At 49.0% G+C, this 20,659-nt stretch overlaps 1 protein-coding gene across 1 annotated transcript in view; it reads right to left on the reverse strand.

The window, feature by feature from the left end:
- The window catches only part of CDH17 (cadherin 17), a 37,702-nt gene extending 17,395 nt beyond the window's left edge, over positions 1-20,307 (reverse strand). Inside the window, exons 1-9 of the mRNA XM_064153988.1 lie at positions 20,263-20,307; positions 14,807-14,905; positions 13,371-13,508; positions 10,089-10,227; positions 8,523-8,681; positions 7,702-7,901; positions 4,985-5,116; positions 3,925-4,075; positions 1,869-2,084 (exon numbers count right to left, since the gene is read on the reverse strand). Coding sequence (XP_064010058.1) covers positions 1,869-2,084; positions 3,925-4,075; positions 4,985-5,116; positions 7,702-7,901; positions 8,523-8,681; positions 10,089-10,227; positions 13,371-13,508; positions 14,807-14,905; positions 20,263-20,307 — 1,279 coding nt within the window. The remainder of the gene's footprint in view (positions 1-1,868; positions 2,085-3,924; positions 4,076-4,984; positions 5,117-7,701; positions 7,902-8,522; positions 8,682-10,088; positions 10,228-13,370; positions 13,509-14,806; positions 14,906-20,262) is intronic.
- Positions 20,308-20,659: the final 352 nt, after the last annotated feature.

The following is a 20,659-nucleotide window of genomic DNA, read 5'->3' on the forward strand; positions in this document are numbered from 1 at the left end:
TATACATGTCAGTTCCTCTAGCCACAAGTTTTGTCTGACTATAAGGACACCAGCACAAAGCTTTAAGCTTTAGTATGGAATTTGACTTCCTTTTCCTAGAGAAGCCCACAAAAGACTCCTGGGAAATCATATGACAGACAAGATTCTGTTTTCAAAGCTTAATTTCAGCTTTTACCCATTTCAAATACATTATCTGGACTCTCTGAGCATCTGTGTTTGATTTCTTGATTTCATTTTTTTCCAGCTAGTCCCTTTGAAAGTATTTTGGGGAAAACCACAGTCATGATCTCTCCATTTTTTTCCCCTGCAGAAGGAAACCTTTGACTGTAGTACTCCTTAACAAGCTTCCCAATTTACCCACGCTCTGCCCTGGAGCTGGTTTGCTGCCATACTTGTATGATGAATCATGATTAACTTCCCTGTATCTCAAGAAAAAGGCAGTGCCACACCAGAGCAAGCCAGATCTCAGTGCTGCAGCCTGGCCAGGGAATCCTCCAGGTCTCCTCTCACCCCTTGCATGCTGAGCACAGAGGATGCCAATGTGAACGGAATTCCCAATGCATAACTGTCCTGGTAGGGCATGAATCCTGCCAGGCAGGTTTAAGCCTGGCTCTCTTTCTCCTGTCGTGCTGGGGTCCAGGAGCGTTTTCTCCATGTTTGGATATTAATAATAAAAATGAATATTCATAGACAAATCATAGAATTAACCAGGTTGGAAGAGAGCATTAAGCTCATCCAGTCCAACCTAGCACCTAGCCCTAGACAATCAACCAGACCATGGCACTGAGTGCCTCAGCCAGGCTTGGCTTGAACACCTCCAGGCACAGTGACTCCACCACCTCCCTGGGCAGCCCATTCCAATGCCAATCACTCTCTCTGCCAACAACTTCCTCCTGACAGCCAGCCTAGACCTGCCCTAGCAGAACTTCACACTGTGTCCCCTTGTTCTATTGCTGGTTGCCTGGCAGAAGAAGCCACCCCCACCTGGCTACAGCCTCCCTTCAGGTAGTTGTGGACAGCAATGAGGTCTGCCCTGAGCCTCCTCTTCTGCAGGCTGCACACCCCCAGCTCCCTCAGCCTCTCCTCATAGGGTTTATGCTCCAGGCCCCTCACCAGCTCTGTCACCCTTCTCTGGACACCTTCCAGCACCTCAACATCTCTCTTGAATTGAGGAGCCCAGAACTGGACACAGCACTCAAGGTGTGGCCTGAGCAGTGCTGAGTACAGGGGCAGAAGAACCTCCCTTGTCCTGCTGGCCACACTGTTCCTGATGTTCCTCTTGGCCACCTGGGCACACTGTTGCCTCATCTTCAGCTGCTATCTACCAGTACCCCCAGGTCCCTTTCCTCCTGGCTGCTTTCCAGCCACTCTGTCCCCAGCCTGTAGTGCTGCTTGGGGTTGTTGTGGCCAAAGTGCAGATCCCTGCACTTGGCCTTGTTCAATCTCATCCCATTGGCCTCTGCCCACCCATCCAGCCAGGCCAGGTCCCTCTGCAGGGCTCTCCTACGCTCCAACAGCTCCACAGCTGCTCCTAGCTTGGTGTCATCTGCAAACTTACTGATGCTGGACTCAATCTCCTGGTCCAGATCATCAATAAAGATATTGAACAGGACTGTGCCCAGCACTGATCCTTGGGGCACACCACCAGTGCCAGCTGCCAACTGGCTGTGGCACCATTCACCACCACTCTCTGGGCTCTGCCATGCAGCCAGTTCTTGACCCAGCACAGAGTGAATCTGTCTAAGCCATGAGCTGCCAGCTTTGCCAGGAGCTTGTTGTGACAGATGGTGTCAAAGGCTTATTAAATTAGTAGTCATAATTCATAACACTGATTAGCTTCCACTACAACAGCAGCAGGTGTTACATACCTGGATCTGACACCAGCACCTTCAAGGTGTAGTTGGATGCAATGCGCTTGTTTAAGGACTGGCTGGTTAACTGCAAAACCCCAGTTTCCTTCTGAATGAAGAACAGATTGCTGTCAGGAAGAGCAGGAACCTGACTTGCAATGCTGAATTGCAGGCGAGAGTTAAGGGTGTCCTCCTGATCCATGTCCGTGGCAAGCACAGAGCCGATATTGCTGCCTGTGGCAGAGGAGAGAGCAGAGTCAGTCAGGACGTGCAGCGGTCCTGCTCCTGCACAGAGCTGCATGCTGGCAACAGTGACCATGGAATCACACAGAGCAGAGCTAGTTGGAAGTGACCTTCGAGATCATCTGGTATGGCCAGTAGGACAAGAGTGGTTATTCTTCCCCTGGACTCAGCACTGGTCAGGCCACCCCTTGAGTGCTGTGTCCAGTTCTGGGCTCCTCAATTCAAGAGAGATGCTGAGGTGCTGGAAGGTGTCCAGAGAAGGGCAGCAAGGCTGGGAAGGGGCCTGGAGCACAGCCTTGTGAGGAGAGGCTGAGGGAGCTGGGGGTGTGCAGCCTGCAGAAGAGGAGGCTCAGGGCAGAGCTCATTGCTGTCTACAGCTACCTGAAGGGAGGTTGTAGTCAGATGGGGTTGGTCTCTTCTCCCAGGCAACCAGCAACAGAAGAAGGAGACACAGTCTCAAATTATGCCAGGGGAGGTCTAGGCTGGATGTTAGGAGGAAGTTGTTGTCAGAGAGAGTGATTGGCATTGGAATGGGCTGCCCAGGGAGGTGCTGGAGTCACTGTGCCTGGAGGTGTTGAAACAAAGCCTGGCTGAGGCACTTAGTGCCATGGTCTGGTTGCCTGGCTAGGGCTAGGTGCTAGGTTGGCCTGGATGAGCTTGGATATCTCTTCCAGCCTGGTTGATTCTATGATTCTATCCAATCCAACCTTCCATGCAGCACTGAAGGGTCAACACTAACCCGTGTCCCTAAGCACCAGCTCCACACATCACTTGAACACCCCCAGGGATGGTGACTCCAGAGATGCCCCAGGCAGAGCATTGCAGTGGTTGAGAACCCTTTCAGTGAAGATATTTCCTAATAGCCAGCCTGAGCCTCCTCTGGTGAAACTTGTAACTACTGCCCCTAGTCCTGTCACTTGTCATCAAGGAGAAGAGGTTGTCCCCTCCTTGCTCCAACCTCCCTTCAGATAGTGGGTAGAGAGTGATACCAATGCAAATAGTAGAGGGGCAGTAAAAATGCAACTGTGTGGAAAACACTACCATGGACAGAATAATTTGGCTTCTTTTCCTTTAGCGTCCCAACCTGCTGGTTTGGGCTTGGGGAAGTCCAAAATGACTGGGCTATAAGTATTGATTAGAAGAAGTGAAAGTAATGCTTCAGCCTTGAACCAAATATCTGATCCAGTATCTGAAGGGAGCCTACAAGAAGGCTTCAGAGGAGCTGTTTACAAAGACCTGGAGGGATAGGACAAGGGGTAATGGTTTGAAATTAGAGAAGAGGAGATTTAGGTTGGATGTTAGGAACAAGTTCTGCACCATGAGGGTGTTGGAACACTGCAACAGGTTGCCCAGGGAGACAGTTGAGATCCTATCCTTGGAGATATAAGGATGGAGATATAAGGATGGAGGTAAGGTCAGGCTGGACAGGGCTCTGATCTAGGGGAGGATGGCCCTGCTGACTGCAGGGGGCTTGGACTAAGTGACCTTTGGGGCTCCTTTCTGACTCAAACCTTTCTAGGATTCTATGTGAAGATCTGGGGGCAGATTTCTGTAGTAGTCCATTGAAGTCAAAGGCATTATGCTGGAGGAACCTCTGGGTGAGGGAAAAGGGGTTCATGCCACTTGGGCAGCAATATTTCTTGCATTAAGAATAAAAAGGGTCTTTCACTTTTCACACTCTAAAACAATTGTGCCAGATCTTTCCTCTGGGGCAGCTACATTTTAGTCTTTGGCATCAGAGTTTCCAGCTTTATTTGCATTCTTTGTCCAGATGGAAACATAAAACAGGGCTAGAAAGATGTGTGTGAATGAGTGGAAGCTGTTTTCTTACCTCCACCTTCATTTTCTTGAACTTCCAGTACAGTGAGGGCATGCTGGCACACAGGGGGATTGTCATTAATGTCTTCCACAACAACATGAATCTGCAGAGGCTTGTCCACCAGTTCTCCCTCTTTATCTTTTGTGACCACATAGAAATTATACTGCAAGAAGCACACTGAGATTTAGAATCATAGAATCAAACAGGCTGGAAGAGACCTCCAAGCTCATCCAGTCCAACCTAGCACCCAGCCCTAGCCAGTCAACCAGACCATGGCACTAAGTGCCTCATCCAGGCTTGGCTTCAACACCTCCAGGCACAGCGACTCCACCACCTCCCTGGGCAGCCCATTCCAATGCCAATCACTCTCTCTGCCAACAACTTCCTCCTAACATCCAGCCTAGACCTGCCCTGGCACAATTTGAGACTGTGTCCCCTTCTTCTGTTGGTGGTTGCAACTGGCAGCAGAGCCCAACCCCACCTGGCTACAGCCTCCCTTCAGGTAGCTGTAGACAGCAATGAGCTCTGCCCTGAGCCTCCTCTGCTGCAGGCTGCACACCCCCAGCTCCCTCAGCCTCTCCTCACAGGGCTGTTCTCCAGGCCCCTTCCCAGCCTTGTTGCCCTTCTCTGGACACCTTCCAGCACCTCAACATCTCTCTTGAATTGATGGGCCCAGAATTGGACACAGCACTCAAGGTATGACCTGGCCAGTGCTGAGTACAGGGGCAGAATAACCTCCCTTGTCCTGCTGGCCACACTGCTCCTGATCCAGGCCATTGGCTCTCTTGGGAGATCCAGAAAGTCCCTTCCAGCCCCTGGCATTCTGTGATTCTGTGTTTAAGGTGCAGTAGATGAATGTGCTCTCATACCTAATCAAATCATTCCCAAACACAAATTACAAGAAACAAACCTTTTCTTTCTTTCATTTCCCACCCCCCCTCCCCTCCATTCTTTCTAGTCTGCTTTCTCATATTTACTCCCCCACCAATAACCATCTTCCTGCTATGGGGAGGTTTTAGATGTGTCTTGGGGGGATGGTTCCCCATCAGCAAGGTTTCATGTGTTTACTTACAGTATCCTTTTTTTCCCTGTCCAGTGGTTCAGTCACATAAATGACCCCATCCTTGTCAATGGAAAATGGGAGTCTGGGTGACTTTTCCTTCTCAAAAACATCATAAATGACATCTGGGTCATTTGAGTGCACCTAAAAACACAGAAAGAAGTCAGAACAGAAAGTTAGGAATGTGGACAGAGATTTAAAAGGACCTCAAACAGGAAAGATTGCACTGCTCTTAGCTTCAGAAAGCAGAAAATCAGCAGTTTGGCAAGCTCTCGGGGTGAGCTGCAAAAAAAACCCAGACTGATAATCTACCACTGGTCTTTGAAGGGTTGTGATGAGGTCATTCTGGGCTGTGATGAAGTCATTTTAGCTCCTTTTCCCCAGCTGTCCAGGTGGGCTACAGCACATTTTTTTTTTCTTGGTGGAAAGGTTTAGAGATGTGAAGCTGGAAGGTGATACATGAGGAAAAAGCATTGCCTCTATTTGAATGTCTTGACACTAACTCATTTCATCTCTGTTCTTCCTTGTTGGTTTGGTTTATCTAGTTCAGAGCCATGGAGCAACAGAACAAGTACTCAGCACTTATCTGCACCTAGAACCATAGAATCAACCAGGTTGGAAGAGACCTCCAAGATCATCCAGGCCCACCTAGCACCCAGCCCTAGCCAGTCAACCAGACCATGGCACTAAGTGCCTCAGCCAGGTTTTAACACCTTCAGGGATGGCAACTCCAGCACCTCTCTGGGCAGCCCATTCCAATGCCAATCACTCTGGCAACAACTTCCTCCTAACATCCAGCCTAGACCTGCCCTGGCACAACTTGAGAATGTGTCCCCTTGTTCTGTTGCTGAGATAAGAGACCAACCCCCACCTGGCTGCAGCCTCCCTTCAGGTAGTTGTAGACAGCAATGAGCTCTGCCCTGAGCCTCCTCTTCTCCAGGCTATCCAATCTATCCTTATTTCTGATTTCTTCTTGCTTTATCTCTGCACATCTTGAAGTACAAAGCATCTCCTCTTCTCCAGGCTAAACACCCCCAGATGCCTCAGCCCCTCCTCATAGGGCTTGTGTGTGTGTGGACTCACCAAAGCCTATGGTGAGGGATCTTTGGTGGGATTCTTCAGGTTTAAAATGCAATGGGGTCATTAGCAGACTGTTAATTAATAAAAGGGTCCCCACTGCTGTGTATGCTTCATATTGCATAGCAGTAGCTGCCTTTCATTTTCCCCCTAGGCAGAATCAACCTGGCACATGAAGTTTATCTCCAGGTGACTCCAGAGTGGGAGCACTACTCTTGCAAACTGGATACAGGGAATCCTGCTATGTCCAAGGGATGACAGCATTGGGGACATCAGTGCCAAGGCCCTTCTCAAAGTCAAACATTACTGAAAGGCTGCTGGGCTGCTGGTTAATGTTTATTGATGGGTACAGCACTATCCATCTACAGTCACCAGCAAACCATTTTGCTTTTGCACCAGGAGAAGAGGAATGCCGTGGGAATGCAGCATGCATCTCAGTCCTCAGCACACTTGCATGGAACCAGTGACAAAACTGGTCACAGCAGCTGTCCCTGAGGGCAGAGGACTGCCTACATCTGGTTTGCATTGGAGCTGGTCCCCTGCCAGGCTCTTCTGCAGGCGGAAGAAGCTAACCTCAAAACAACCTTCAACAGGTTAACTCTTGGTTTTCCCAAAGCCTGGAAGTGCTGAGTGTTAGAGCAAGGCTGGAAGTGCTTGAAGAAACACTTTGGGAGAGAAGAGTGGCACCTCCACAGAGGCATCCAGCTGCCAGATGTCAGTCTGGGAGTTCCATTGGAGTGTCTCAGGAGCTTTATCTTTCGTATTAGAATCATAGAACCACAGAATCAAGCAGGTTGGAAGAGACCTCCAAGATCAGCCAGTCCAACCTAGCACCCAGCCCTAGCCAGTCAACCAGACCATGACACTAAGTGCCTCAGCCAGGCTTTCCTTGAAGACCTCCAGGGACGGTGCCTCCACCACCTCCCTGGGCAGCCCATTCCAATGCCAATCACTCTCTCTGCCAGCAACTTCCTCCTAACAGCCAGCCTAGACCTCCCCTGGCACAGCTTGAGACTGTGTCCCCTTGTTCTGTTGCTGGTTGCCTGGGAGAAGAGACCAACCCCACCTGGCTACAACCTCCCTTCAGGTAGTTGCAGAGAGCAATGAGGTCTGCCCTGAGCCTCCTCTGCTGCAGGCTGCACACCCCCAGCTCCCTCAGCCTCTCCTCATAGGGTTTGTGTTCCAGGCCTCTCACCAGCTTTGTCACCCTTCTCTGGACACCTTCCAGCACCTCAACATCTCTCTTGAATTGAGGGGTCCAGAACTGGACACAATACTTAAGGTGTGGCCTGGCCAGTGTTGAGTACAGGGGAACAATAACCTCCCTTGTCCCTTGTGCCAAAGAGCTTCATAAAGGAACATTTTGTCCCTCCAGCCTGTAGCAGAATTCTCCAGAAGTTTCCTTTCTCTGTGGGATATTCTCTCACAGCCCCCCCTAAGGGGCAAAGTCTAGTCACTCTAATGTTTGTGTTGACTCTATCTGGGTCACCTTCAAGCCACAAAATCATTTCCAAAGGACACTGTATAAAAAACAACTGGGAGGTGCCAAAGTCCTTCTGAGGATCCTTGATGTTGAATGCAGTGGGGACACCTTCACAGTTAGCTGAGAGGAAACGGCTCAGTGGCACCAAAGAGATGTGCAGCAACCCTACCTGGCTGATGTTGACAGGGTGGACTTGGGTTGAGTTTTCTTTTATGTAGATAGTGGAGGGAGCTTTCCACAGGCTCTCCTTCACCGTGATGATCACATCAGTGCTGCTGGTGAAAGCATTTGCTGTCATCCCAGCCATGTCCTTTGCAGTGACGACCAGCGTGAAGGTGTCCTGCTTTTGAGGATCTAAGTAGTAAGAGCCTAGAGAGAGAGACCAAAGAGCCCAGTGAAGTGATGCAGAGACTATGGAGATAATTCAACTGCCCTACATGCACTACATTCCTCCATCTGCTCCAAACTCAATACTTAGATGAACCTCAGTATCAAACCTCAGCAAGCAGTTTCCTCTGTGAATGATGCAGCACAGCATCATGTGGATGTAGCCACACAAAACCTCTGTGCTGTGCTCTCCTGCTGGGCAGACACATCACTGAAGGGCCTTCACTTTGTTTAGGCTCTTGTTCAGGCCAGCAGTAGAGACAGGGTTTTCAAATCCTTGCTGATTAGTTGGGGTCATGAGGCCAGCTGAATTTTCTCTGCCTTTTTTCATGTCCTTACTTCGAGGTTTCTAGATTTCAAGCACCAGAATCAATCCCAAGAGATGACTCAATGTAGTCCTGAGGGCCAGAGGATCAACCTATTAACTTCCTAGCTATTAACTTAGTTCCACTAACATCCATTGAATTGGGTGGGACACAAATGAACTTCCCCCACGCCAGAGCCTTGGTGGTGTAGGTGCCCCTGACTAGTCTTATTCAGGACTGAACATCAGAGCTGCATTGTTGCTTTGTTGCTATGATAGACAAAAATCTTTTTACATACCTGTCCTGCTAGGTGAGATTGCTCCAGTGACACTATCAATCTGGAAAAGCATTTCTGGGTAAGGGTTGGGAAAGTGATGGAGAATGCTGTAGGTCACCTGTGCGTGGGGAGTTGTAGGATCATCGCGGTCAGTGGCGTGGACATACATGAAGGGCTTGCCTGTTGGGGTTAGAGAAGAAACAGTGGAGAGTCTTGCACCTGGGAAAGAACAACTTCAGGTATCAGTATAGGCTGGGGACTGTTGGATGGCAGTGAAGGGGAAAAAGATTTGGGGGTCCTAGATGATGGGAGGTTGACCAAGAGCCAGCAATGTGCTCTCGTGGCCAGGAGGGGCAATGCCATTCTGGGGTGGATTAAAAGGGCTGTGCTTAGTATATCAAGAGAGGTTCTCCTGCCCCTCTACCGTGCCCTGGTGAGGCCACATCTGGAGTACTGTGTTCAGTTCTGGGCCCCCCAGTTCAGGAGGGACATAGAACTGCCTGAGAGTGTCCAGCACAGAACCACAAATTGGATGAAGGGAAAGGAACATCTCTCATACAAGGAGAGCCTGAGGGATCTGGGGATCTGCTGCCTGGAGAAGAGGAGACTGAGAGGTGACCTCAGCAATGTTTATAAAGACATGAAGTGTGAGTGCCAGGAGGCTGGAGCCAGGCTCTGCTGGGTGATGCCCAGTGACAGGACAACGGGCAATGGGTGGGAGTTGAGGCATAGAAAGTTTCACATAAACATGAGGAGGAATTTTTTCACTGTGAAGGTGACAGAGCACTGGAACAGGCTGCCCAGGGGGGTTGTGGAATCTCCCTCTCTGGAGATATTCAAAACCTGCCTGGATGTGTTCCTGTGTGATCTGCTCTAGGTGATCCTGCTCTGGCAAGGGGGTTGGAGTGGATGAGCTTTGGAGGTCCCATCCAGCCCCTGACACTCTGTGATGATATGATTTTATGGAACATCAGCACACAGAGCATGTGAGCAGAGCTCCCAAACCAAGAAGGTAGCTTATGGGAAACTGATGATGCTTCATTATTTCTTTACTCTGCTCTTTTGAGAGTCCATCTCCAGTTCTGGTGTCCCCAGCATAAGAAGGACACAGAGCTCCAGAGGAGGGCCACAAGGATGATCCAAGGGATAGAGCAGCTTTACTATGAGGATAGGCTGAGGTAGCTGAGATTGTTGAGCTCAGAGAAGAGAAGACTGCACCCTTAGTCTCCTCTGCTCCAAACGCCAAGCCCCAGCTCCCTCAGCCTGTCCTCAGCAGGGAGATCTTCCACTGCCCTCAGCATCTTTATGGCTCTGCACTGGACTCTTTCAAGCAGTCTCCTGAAACTTCTTCTTGAAGTGAGTGGCCCAGAACTGAACACAACAATGCAGACCAGCTGTGTCCTCATCAGGGCAGAGCAGAGGATGAGAACCTTTTCACTGCATTATATATGCTCAGATCCTTCTTGTGTGCAATCCCATGGGAATGAAAGCTGATTTTCTCTTCAGATTGTTAAAGCACAGCACCCCCTTTATCTTTCCAGTTGACTAGCCTACCTAGCTGCACTATTTCATCATGATAAGGAGTACCTGGACGGGAGTTCTGCCTCACTACTCCAGTGTACTGTGGCTGGTCAAATTCAGGTGGGTTGTCATTGATGTCCGTTACATGGATTGTAACAGCGTATGGCCCTTCCACCACGCTCCCCTTTTCATCCAGGCTTTCCACCTTGACAGGGGAAAAACAACCAACCAACCACAAGCAAATGAACATCAGAATCCAAAGAAGTAGAGAAATTCAAAGATAGAGATGACCATCAAACACTAAGTCGTTCTTACTCTGATGCAAACGTGGCGAGAGCCAATGCTCAGTGGCTCCATCTACAAGGACAAAACTACAGCAGTTGCTCCCCAACAGTAATTTGCCACACAATCATAGAATCAAGCAGGTTGGAAGAGACCTCCAAGATCATCCAGTCCAACCTAGCACCCAGCCCTAGCCAGTCAACCAGACCATGGCACTAAGTGCCTCAGCCAGGCTTTGCTTCAACACCTTCAGGGATGGTGACTCCACCACCTCCCTGGGCAGCCCATTCCAATGCCAATCACTCTCTCTGCCAACAACTTCCTCCTAACATCCAGCCTAGATCTACCCTGGCACAACTTGAGACTGTGTCCCCTTGTTCTATTGCTGGTTGCCTGGGAGAAGAGGCCACCCCCCCCACCTCCCCACCCCACCCCTGGCTACAGCCTCCCTTCAGGTAGTTGTAGACCGCAACGAGGTCACCCCTGAGCCTCCTCTTCTCCAGGCTAAATGCTAACCACACCAAATAACCTGCTCCTGCTCCTGCTCCTGAGGATGCCTTTCAGAAGGCCATTTCCAATCCCAGCAGACTTAGACTACACTCTTTTCTTTAAATAGAAATAGCTACTTTCTGTGGAACAAGCAGCAAACCCAACAAGAAATGGAGGACTCGAGTGTGCTATTCTAAATCTCAGCCAGAAAAAGAGGGTGACCTAAGATGTTTGGGCAGAAATCTTTCTTTGTGGCTCTGATTACATTTTCTGTTCTGAACAATTTGAGCCCTTACTTTTTCAGCCTTCTTTGACTTGAAAGCACCAAGTTTATATTGTGCCTGTCAGACATTATTCTGTCTGCACGATCGAATGCTGATTATTTTATGCCTAACCAAGACTCATTTTTCAGCTCTGTCATCACTTCTGATTGTCTGTAGAGGATTCCCACATTTAAGGTTAATAGCTTCTGGGGCTAGAAAATTCTCCTCTCCAATTCCAATCCAGGAGGACTTCCAAGCTGAGAATGTGACATCTCCTTCTCAGTTGCTAGTGCCTCAGAAGAAGACAACACCATTTTTGACACAGAATAAGGTAAAGGGTTGGACTTGATGATCTGTGAGGTCTCTTCCAACCCTGATGATACTGATACTGATACTGATAAGAGCAGGTGGGTATACTGAGACCAGAAGATTGTCTACCTGCTGTCCCACTCCCAGCAGTGCTTGAGATGAGAGGACTCTGTCAGAAGAGAAGAGGAGGCTCAGGGCAGACCTCATTACTGTCTACAACTACCTGAAGGGAGGCTGTAGCCAGGTGGGGTTGGGCTCTTCTGCCAGGCAACCAGCAACAGAACAAGGGGACACAATCTCAAGCTGTGCTGGGTGAGGTCTAGGCTGGCTGTTAGGAGGAAGCTGTTGGCAGAGAGAGTGATTGGCATTGGAATGGGCTGCCCAGGGAGGTGGTGGAGGCACCATCCCTGAAGGTGTTGAAGCCAAGCCTGGCTGAGGCACTTAGTGCCATGGTCTGGTTGACTGGATAGGGCTGGGTGCTAGGTTGGACTGGATGAGCTTGAAAGTCTCTTCCAACCTGGTTGATTCTATTCTATTCTATTCTAAGAGTGTAACAGCAGGATGAACACATGATGCCCTTTCCTCTAATAGCCTCCAACATCTGCCAAGAAGCTTTCTGCTGCCATCTAACAGTGGTTAGATTTGTGTCTCTGCCTCTAAATGCCATTTACTCTCACTGTTTGTCACTAAACAGATTAGAATCTTCCTAAATAGATTACAATAGTTTATTTTCCCATTCCAGCCATGGAAATCACCCTATCAGTCTTCAGAGACAACAAGTGCAGCTCATTCAGGAACTGGATTTCACTTCCAGCTGTGTGTTCTCCTCATATAAGGAGAATTAAAAGATTGGTGATAGTAGTTTTTATTATCTCAGCAGAACCTTCCCATGCTAAAGGAGTCTGCTCAGCAAGTTTGCTGATGACACCAAGCTGGGAGGCTTAGCTGAGACAGCTGCAGGCTGTGCTGCCATCCAGAGTGACCTGGGCAGACTGAGAGCTGGGCACAGAGGAGCCAAAGGAGGTTCAAGAAGGGCAGAGTCCTGCACCTGGGGAGAAATAACAAACTGCACCAGTACAGGCTGGGAGGTGATCTACTGGAGAACAGCCCTGTGGAGAGGGAGCTGGGAGTGCTGGTGGAGAACATCCATGGCACAGCAATGTGCCCTGGTGGCCAAGAAGGCCAATGGGATCCTGGGGTGTAATGGGAAGAGTGTGTCCAGCAGATCCAGGGAGGTTCTCTTCCCTCTCTACTCTGCCCTGCTGAGACCTCATCTTGAATACTGTGTTCACTTTTGGGCTCCCCAGTTGAAGAGGGACAAGAATCTGCTGGAGAGGGTCCAGCAGAGGGCTATGAGGATGATGAGGGGACAGGAGGGCATGGCTGATGAGGAGAGGCTGAGGGACCTGGGGCTGCTTAGTCTGGAGAAAAGAAAACTTCGAGGGCATCTGATAAATGTTTATAAGTATCTGAGGGCTGCCAGGAGGGGGGTACAGGCTCTGCTCACTGCTCCCTGGGATAGGACAAGCAGCAATGGGTGTAAGTTGCAGACAAAGAGGTTCCACCTCAACACAAGGGGGAACTTCTTTACTGTAAGGGTCACAGAGCACTGGCACAGAATCCCCAGAGAGGTCATGGGGTCTCCTTCTCTTGGAGCCTTCCAAGGCCTGTCTGGATGTGTTCCTCTGTGATCTGTGTCAGATAGGATTGTCCTGCTCTGGCAGGGGGGTTGGATTGGATGATCTCCTTGGGTCCCTTCCAACCCCTAATATCCTGTGAGCCTGTGAGCCTATAATTTCCCTGTTCAAAGTCTTTCAGAGCTACAGAAGCACATGTCTTCCAGCAAAGATTGATATTAAAGATGAAAGAGTTGTCTGAAAGTAAACAGAGGCAAAGAACTTGAAATTCCAATATTTTCCCATTCATTAAGTTCTACAAAAGGAAAAAGAAGGGGGAGAGGGAGTGAATGTGACTAACTCTGCCTTCCCTTTTTTCACTCAGTTACCTGTAGCCTGTGCTCTGTTTTGGTCTCCCAGTCCAGAGATCCATTGAGATAGAGGATTCCTTCCTTTGGTGCCATTTCAATGACTCCATCTGTTTCCCCAGTCAGTCTAAAAAGCACAGCAGGCGGCTTGGACGTGAACTAAAATGAGGAAAGATCAAGTGGCAAGGTCACAATTGTGTTTTATTGGTAGCATTTTCACAATCACTGAAATCATTTCATGCTTTTTTGTGCCTTTCAACATCTATTGCCAATGTGTGCTTGGCTGAGGGAATGATATTCCAAGAGCTTGCTCAAATCTGCTCTTTTCTCATCTTGAGTTTTCATGTTGTTTCCTGAATGCTGCAGTAAATCCCAACTGTGCTTCCTTTGCATATCAAACCTTGAGTGCTGTGTCCAGTTCTGGGCTCCTCAATTCAAGAGAGATGAAGGTGTCCAGAGGAGGGCAGCAAGGCTGGGGAGGGGTCTGGAGCACAGCCCTATGAGGAGAGGCTGAGGGAGCTGGGGGTGAGCAGCCTGGAGAAAAGGAGGCTCAGAGCAGAGCTCATTGCTGCCTACAGCTACCTGAGAGGAGGCTGTAGCCAGGTGGGGGTTGGTCTCTTCTGCCAGGCACCCAACAATAGAACAAGGGGACACAGTCTCAACTTGTGCCAGGGTAGGTCTAGGCTGGCTGTTAGGAGGAAGTTGTTGGCAGAGAGAGTGATTGGCATTGGAATGGTCTCTGTCCCTGGAGGTGTTCAAGAGGAGACAGGATGAGGCACTTAGTGCCATGGTCTGGTTGCTTGGCCAGGGCTGGGTGCTAGGTTGGCCTGGCTGATCTTGGAGGTCTCTTCCAACCTGGCTGATTCTACAATTCAAATGCCTGCTTAGGACAGGGCTTTGTCTGAGCAAGGCAATGGAAAAGCATGGCACACGTCCTCCGTTTGCCTGGGAGCTGGAGCTGCCCTTCTCTGGTTATGGCTTTGGGAAGAAAAGCCTCAAAGCTGAAAGGAAATGGTGACCTATGGAAAGTCATTCTCCAGGAAGGTGAATTTTGGTAAGACCTGTCTTAGGATATGCTCTTAAAATGCGTTTGTGAGCAGAGGTTGTCTCCTGCTCTTTGCATGTGGCCTCTTCAATTGCCAGAAAGAGGAAGTCAGAGCTAATTTCACATCCTCTCGAGTTTTTGTTTTCCCACCAGCAGAGATGACAACACTGCTAGAACACTGAACAGGCTGCCCAGGGGGGTTGTAGAGTCTTACTATCTGGTGATACTCAAAACCCACCTGGAGGCATTCCTGTGTGATCTGGTCTGGGTGATCCTGCTCTGGCAGGGGGGTTGGAGTGGATGAGCTTTGGAGGTCCCATCCAGCCCCTGACATTCTGTGACTCCCAAGAGGTCAGTGTGTGCAAGCTATGGGCTGTTGGACCAGAGTGGATGCCAAGGGACGTTTGATTACCTGGTAAATGAAGCGCACTCCTCCTCCTTCTGGAACAGAGAAATCCACATCCTTCAGAGGCCCAGTTACGTGCAAGTCCCCCAGATTCTGGCACACAGCCTGTGAGAGAGGAAGAAAAGGATGGAGGAAAGCAGCTGAGGAATGTCTGCTGTCACCATGCACAAACAGCAGCTCTCCATCACTGAGCCGCTCGCAAGTTATTTTGCTGTGGTACAACGGAAGAGACACTTGCATTGAACACCTCTGGATTCTTCATAGAGTCATAGAATCAACCAGGTTGGAAGAGACCCCCAAGATCATCCAGTCCAACCTAGCACCCAGCCCTAGCCAGTCAAATACACCATGGCACTAAGTGTCTCATCCAGGCTTTGCTTCAACACCTCCAGGGATGGTGCCTCCACCACCTCCCTGGGCAGCCCATTCCAATGCCAATCACTCTCTGAAGAACTTCTTCCTAACATCCAGCCTATACCTACCCTGGCACAACTTGAGACTGTGTCCCCTTGTTCTGTTGCTGGTTGCAACTGGGAGAAGAGCCCAACCCCACCTGGCTACAATGTCCCTTCAGGTAGTTGTAGACAGTAATAAGATCACCCCTGAGCCTCCTCTTCTGCAGGCTGCACACCCCCAGCTCCCTCAACCTCTCCTCATAGGATTTGTGCTCCAGGCACCTCAGCAGCTTTGTTGCCCTTCTCTGGACATGTTCCAGCACCTCAACATCCTTCTTGAATTGAGGGGCCCAGAACTGGACACAGCACTCAAGGTATGGTCTGACCAGTGCTGAGTACAGGGGCAGAATAACCTCCCTTGTCCTGCTGGCCACACTGCTCCTGATGCAGGCCAGGATGCCATTGGCTCTCTTGGCCACCTGGGCACACTGCTGCCTCATCTTCAGCTACTATCTATCAGTACCCCCAGGTCCCTTTCCTCCTGGCTGCTCTCCAGCCACTCAGTCCCCAGCCTATAGAGCTGCTTGGGGTTGTTCAGTGCACATCCAGTTTTAGAAGCAGTTATGTATCAATTAATTTGAAACCACACATTCAGCCTCTGCCCTTTTCTAACCACTACATCATTAAAAGAGGTTTGATCAGAAAACAGAAGCACCAAAGAGCTGAGAGCAAGAGAAAGGTCACAAAAGCATTTCTGAATCAGATGTGTGTTGCCTGCAGGATCAGCCACATCCCATCCAGGAGCTGCACAGTCCTGCAAAACCACTACAGAGGGTGAGCACCCTGTGTGGTTTCCTCAGTAAATCCAGACTGGATGAGGTCTTGGGCATCCAAGCCTAGTTGAGAGGTATCCATGGCAAGGGTTGTAGTAGGTGACCCCTGAGATCCCTTCCAACCTAAGCCGTTCTACGATTTGGCTGCACAGGTCAAACTCCCTTTCTTCTGGACTAAAAGCAATTATGGAGTTGGGGTTCTTTTGCTTTACAGTCTTGGGGTGCCATTGGCACCCTGTTGATCACCCTGTGGAGTTGAGATTTTGAGGGTGCATGTTCTCTGCATGATTTTTTTCCCCTGGATGTGGTCCTAGAGTTGCTGGGACATCTGTGTGGCCTCTCACCAAAAAAACAGAGTCTACATATTACCAAGGGAAAACTGAATGCTGCCTATGACAAAAACGTGGCCAAGTTGAGTTGAGTCTTCCCTAAAACACTGCTCTGGATGTGTGTGGGTGGGCTACAAGTGATGCTTGAATAATACCAGAATCTGCTTACTATTAGCCAGAGATGCTGCCCTCATCACCTAGGAGGGTTTGTGACTCCTTTCACAAGCAGGGAAACTGGAGCATTGGGAGAACTGGAAGAGGAGGGGGTGGGATGCTAGGGAACTGTAGTGACAGCAGAAAAACTTCCTTTAAAAAGCCTTGTAATAGGCACACATCCACAGATAGCATCTAGTTGGAAGGGACTTTCAAAGTCATCTTGTCCAAACCCCCCTGCAGGCAGCAGGGACACCTCCAGCTAGAGCAGGCTGCACAGGGCCACATCCAGTCTGATCTTTAATGTCTCCAGGGATGGGGTCTCAACCACATCCCTGGGCAGCCTGTTCCAGGACTTCATCACTCTCACTGTGCAGAACTTCTTCCTGATGTTTGGTCTAAATCTGCCCTGCTCCAGTTTCAAATCATTGCCCTTCATCCTATTCCCACAGGCCCTTCTGAACAGTTCCTCCCCAGTCTTACTGTAGGTTCCCTTCAGATACTGAAACGGAGCTCTGAGTTCTCCCTGGAGCCTTCTCCTCCCCAGGCTCCAGTTTCAAGCTGCTGTCTCTCATCCTATTAGCACCAGCCCTTTTCACATACCAGGAAAGAGCATTTTACAGCTACCTTTCACTCTTTTTCTCATCTGCTGGGCTCCTTCAGAGCCAAGATAGCATGTCCCAGGATCTGACCTGCTACACCTGTTCCTGTGCCACACTGATGGGCACAAACTGACTGCTGGAGGTTGTTCCCAGGGCCATTTTGTGGGTGGGATCTGCTTGGTCATGTCCTTTTCTGTGGAAGAACAAAGGCTGCCGTTATAAAACCCAATGGGTTCAAAGTGCAGGCTGTGAAGCAAGCAGGAGATATCTCTCCCTGTCGAATAAAATTGCTTTATGTGGACCATAAATCTTTCCCAAACGTATGTCTACAGAATGAATCACTGCTCAGGGCCCTGAAGGGGAAAGAGGCTCTTTCTCCTTGGGCCATACCTGGCTGGCATCCCTTCTGAAGATAGCTGTAATGCCTGTACAATGGCTTAGAATCATGGAATCACAGAATCAGTCAGGGTTGGAAGGGATCACAAGGATCATCTCATTCCAACCTCCCTGCCATGCCCAGGGACACCCTACCCTAGAGCAGGCTGCCCACAGCCTCATCCAGCCTGACCTTAAACACCTCCAGCTATGGGGCCTCAGCCACCTCCCTGGGCAACCCATTCCAGCCTCTCACCACTCTCCTGCTCAACAACTTCCTCCTCACCTCCAGCCTGACTCTCCCCATCTCCAGCTTTGCTCCATTCCCCCCAGTTCAGTCACTCCCTGACAGCCTAAAAAGTCCCTCCCCAGCGTTTTTTGTAGCCTCCTTCAGATCCTGGAAGGCCACAAGAAGGTCCCCTGGGAGCCTCCTCTGCTCCAGACTCAACAGCCCCAACTCTTTCAGTCTGTGCTCACAGCAGAGCTGCTGCAGCCCTCTGAGCATCCTCCTGGCCCTGCTCTGGACACACTCCAGCAGCATCTCCACATCCTTCATGTAATGGGGGCTCCAGAACTGGATGCAGTACTCCAGGTAGGGTCTCACCAGAGCAGAGTAGAGGAGGAGAAAAGGGAGAAGGCACAGCCAGGGGCAGCAACTTTTGAAATGGGAAGGAGAGAGAAGGTCCTCACTGCTGCACATTAGCCCCACCCTTCAGGGCCTTCGTATTCTGAGCCATACTTAATAGATACATTTTTTTTTAACTCAACTTTTATCCTTTTCAGTTGATTTTATTTGTAAAGTAGAAGTCACAACTGTAACCTTTACAGATATTAATAAGTCATAGCATCACAGAATCATAAATTGTAGAATTATAGAATCATAGAACTGTAGACTCCTAGAATCATAGAATTCTAAAATCTTATAATCATAGAAATTAGAATCATAGAATCAAGCAGGTTGGAAGAGACCTCCAAGCTCATCCAGTCCAACCTAGCACCCAGCCCTAGCCAATCAACCAGACCATGGCACTAAGTGCCTCAGCCAGGCTTTGCTTCAACACCTCCAGGGATGGTGACTCCACCACCTCCCTGGGCAGCCCATTCCAATGCCAATCACTCTCTCTGCCAACAACTTCCTCCTAACATCCAGCCTAGACCTCCCCTGGCACAACTGGAGACTGTGTCCCCTTGTTCTGTTGCTGGTTGCAACTGGGAGAAGAGGCCAACCTCCACCTGGCTACAACCTCCCTTCAGGTAGTTGTAGACAGCAATGAGCTCTGCCCTGAGCCTCCTCTTCTGCAGGCTGCACACCCCCAGCTCCCTCAGCCTCTCCTCATAGGGTTTGTGTATAATCTTAGAATCACAGAATCAAAGAATCATAGAACTGTAGAATCTTAGAACCGTAGAATCATAGAATTGTAGAACCTTAGAATCTTAGAACCATAGAATTGTAGAACCTTAGAATCATAGAATTCTAAAATCTTAGAATCATAGAAACATGGAATTGTAGAATCATAGCATCAAAGAATAATAGAATCTTAGAACTGTAGACTCTTAGAATCATAGAACTGTAGACTCTTAAAATCATAGAACTGTAGACTCTTAGAATCATAGAATTCTAAAATCTTAGAATCATAGAAACATGGAATTGTAGAATCATAGCATCACAGAATCAAAGAATCATAGAATCTTAGCATTATGGAATCATAGAATCATAGAATCTTAGAATCATAGAATCTTAGCATCATGGAATCATAGAATCATAGAATCAAAGAATCATAGAATCTTAGCATTATGGAATCATAGAATCATAGAATCTTAGCATCATGGAATCATAGAATCATAGAATCAAAGAATCATAGAATCTTAGCATTATGGAATCATAGAATCTTAGAATCATAGAATCTTAGCATCATGGAACCATGGAATCATAAAATCTTAGCATCATAGAATCTTAGAACCATGGAATCATAGAGTCATAGAATCATAGACTCAAATGGTCTGGGTTGGAAGGGACTTCCAAAGGTCATCTAGCCCAACCCCCATTGAATTTAACAGTCAAGCCCCATAAATAGCACAATCAATACATTTTACTTCCAGAAAATGCTTTGAAAAGGGATTCACAGAGCTTGAATAATGAGGATAAGTGATTAATATGCATGGTTCAAACTCTGTGCTATTATAAGCCTTAGAATGCATTTGATCTGTCAGCACATGTCTGGATTATAACACAGAACATGACACAGATGTCTTCCCTCTAGCATTAAACCCACTTATTGGAACAAAGCAGTGTACAAGGAGGAAGTGCAAGAGGCAGAACAGGTAATTGGTGTATTTCATAGCATCATAGAATCAAGCAGGTTGGAAGAGACCTCCAAGATCATCCAGGCCAATCTAGCACCCAGCTCTATCCAACCAACCAGACCATGGCACTAAGTGTCCCAGCCAGGCTCTGCTTGAACACCTCCAGGGACAGTGCCTCCACCACCTCCCTGGGCAGCCCATTCCAATGCCAATCACTCTCTCTGGGAAGAACTTTCAGGCTCTCTAACGTTTTTTTTTCCCTAATGACTGACATGATGTCTTCACTTTTGGCTGTGGAGTCACACACATGCCAGGGTCACACTCCCACACCCCAAATCAGAACTGCTCTGCTGACACACACACAGCCAGCCTGACCTGCAGACTGGGATGCCCTGTGGGTCAGAGCTCAGAGGCTCTGAAGCAACCTTTGCTGTTTGCTCCCAGATAAAGAAAGGAAAAGTTGAAACTCACCAAGTGAATAACAAGCAGAAACTGGAGTCCACACAGCTTAAACATGCTGCAGTGTGCTTCGCTTCAGCTCCTGAAAAGAAGAGGTGAGAGTCGTTTGAGCCCCACAGAGCTGGCACAGTCTTTTGGAGAACAAAGGCTACAGCTAAGCTTCCTTCAAGCTGTGGGGAATAAGCAGCTGAAGGAAGGACTAGAGAAGCTCTGCCCATGGAAGGAGAGACTCCTAGCTAGTTGGGAATATCATGCCCACCAGCCTGTCCCCAGCAGTGCAGAGGGTGCCCCACGCTGTGAGACCCTCCAAGAGCTATCAGAGATTGAATGTGATGTGAAACACCAAGCCACCCAATCTCACTGTTGCAATGGCTCTGTCTCATGCAAGCCCCATTTTCATTTCTGCTTT

Source organism: Pogoniulus pusillus, chromosome 14, assembly GCF_015220805.1.
Source record: "Pogoniulus pusillus isolate bPogPus1 chromosome 14, bPogPus1.pri, whole genome shotgun sequence".
Classification (NCBI taxonomy): Eukaryota; Metazoa; Chordata; class Aves; order Piciformes; family Lybiidae; genus Pogoniulus; species Pogoniulus pusillus.